Source organism: Tupaia chinensis, unplaced genomic scaffold (genome assembly GCF_000334495.1).
Source record: "Tupaia chinensis unplaced genomic scaffold, TupChi_1.0 Scaffold143814_1, whole genome shotgun sequence".
Classification (NCBI taxonomy): Eukaryota; Metazoa; Chordata; class Mammalia; order Scandentia; family Tupaiidae; genus Tupaia; species Tupaia belangeri.
The window spans coordinates 74,379-75,594 of record NW_006203664.1 but is presented as its reverse complement, the minus strand read 5'-3'; the positions used below and the strand labels follow the sequence as shown (position 1 = coordinate 75,594).

At 44.7% G+C, this 1,216-nt stretch overlaps 1 protein-coding gene across 1 annotated transcript in view; it reads right to left on the bottom strand.

Moving 5' to 3' along the window:
* Positions 1-6: 6 nt before the first annotated feature.
* Positions 7-1,216, bottom strand: part of SMTNL2 (smoothelin like 2) — a 30,145-nt gene continuing 28,935 nt past the window's right edge. The window contains exon 9 of the mRNA XM_027766989.1: positions 7-403. Within this exon, the coding sequence (XP_027622790.1) occupies positions 277-403 (127 nt within the window). The 3' untranslated portion in view covers positions 7-276. The remainder of the gene's footprint in view (positions 404-1,216) is intronic.

The window sequence follows — 1,216 nt, the reverse complement described above, 5'->3', positions numbered from 1 at the left end:
TCTCTCTCTCTCTCTCTCTCTCTCTCTCTCTCTCTCTCTCGTTGTTTCCTTTTCCTTCCAGCCCTTGGCCGTGATCAGTGCTGTCAGAGCACAGCTCAGTGGGACTTTCAATCAGTGACACAGCTGGGCATGAGGGGCACACGGCCACACACCACAGGGCAAACAACGTGCTCAAACCGAAGGCGGTTCTTCTGGGTATCGTCCTGGGTCCGAAAACACAAGGAGCCCCATGGTCTCTTCCTGGGGTTGCCATGTGGCTCTCCAGGCCTGGGGGCTTTACTCAAAGCGACGCAGGTGGTTGTAGAGCGACTGGACGTAGGTGAAGACGCACATGGGGTCTGGCTTGCGGCCCATCACCATCATGTCCTCCACTTCAATGAGACGCTCACAGTTTGCCAGATTCCTGGAACACAGAAGCCCCCATCAGAATGATGATCCCAGTGGGGCTGGCAGGTGGCGTGGTAGTTAAGGACGCTAGACTCCCATATGGCTGACCGTGGTTCAAGTCCCAAACCTGGCAGCCTGCTTTCTCACTTTCCCTCCCTTCCTTCTCTCTCTCTCACTCTCGCTCTCTTGCCACTCTCTGGTCAGTTAGAAATAAATGGATGAATAAATAAGTAAATAAAGACCTAAACAAAACAAATTCTTTAAAAAAAAAAAAAAAAAAAGGAATGATGGTCCCAACCATTAGCCAACTAACAGTCACCATAAGGCTCTGTCACTGTCCCCAGAACAGAACTCAGCCTGGAGCCAGAGGTTCCTGTGTGTCCACCAGCAGAGAATGCTAGGGAACCCTCTAGAAAATTCTGAGTCACTCAGCCTAAGTAGTGTTTCCCAAATCCCATATCTACGAACCACCTATACAATTCATATTTTTATTTAAATAGACTTATTACAATTTTATATAAAATTCAACTTAATAAAATTAAACATATATCAGTAGTTTCTGGAAAACCATCATTAACCATACAGATACATGTGAAACTAAGAAAGCAAAAAAGGCAAATTCATCTATTTGCCTTTAAACTATTTTTAACGATGACCCTCAGTAAGAAAGATAGTCTTCACCACCATGTTTGAGCCCACATTTACATCCATGTGGAAATAGTTTCACAGACACACCGCCCGTCCTTACTGCCGATATTTTCTCTATGACAGTTCAAATCTCTCCTTTCCTTTTCTTTTTTTTTTTTTTTTAGAGGTTTTTTTTATAGGG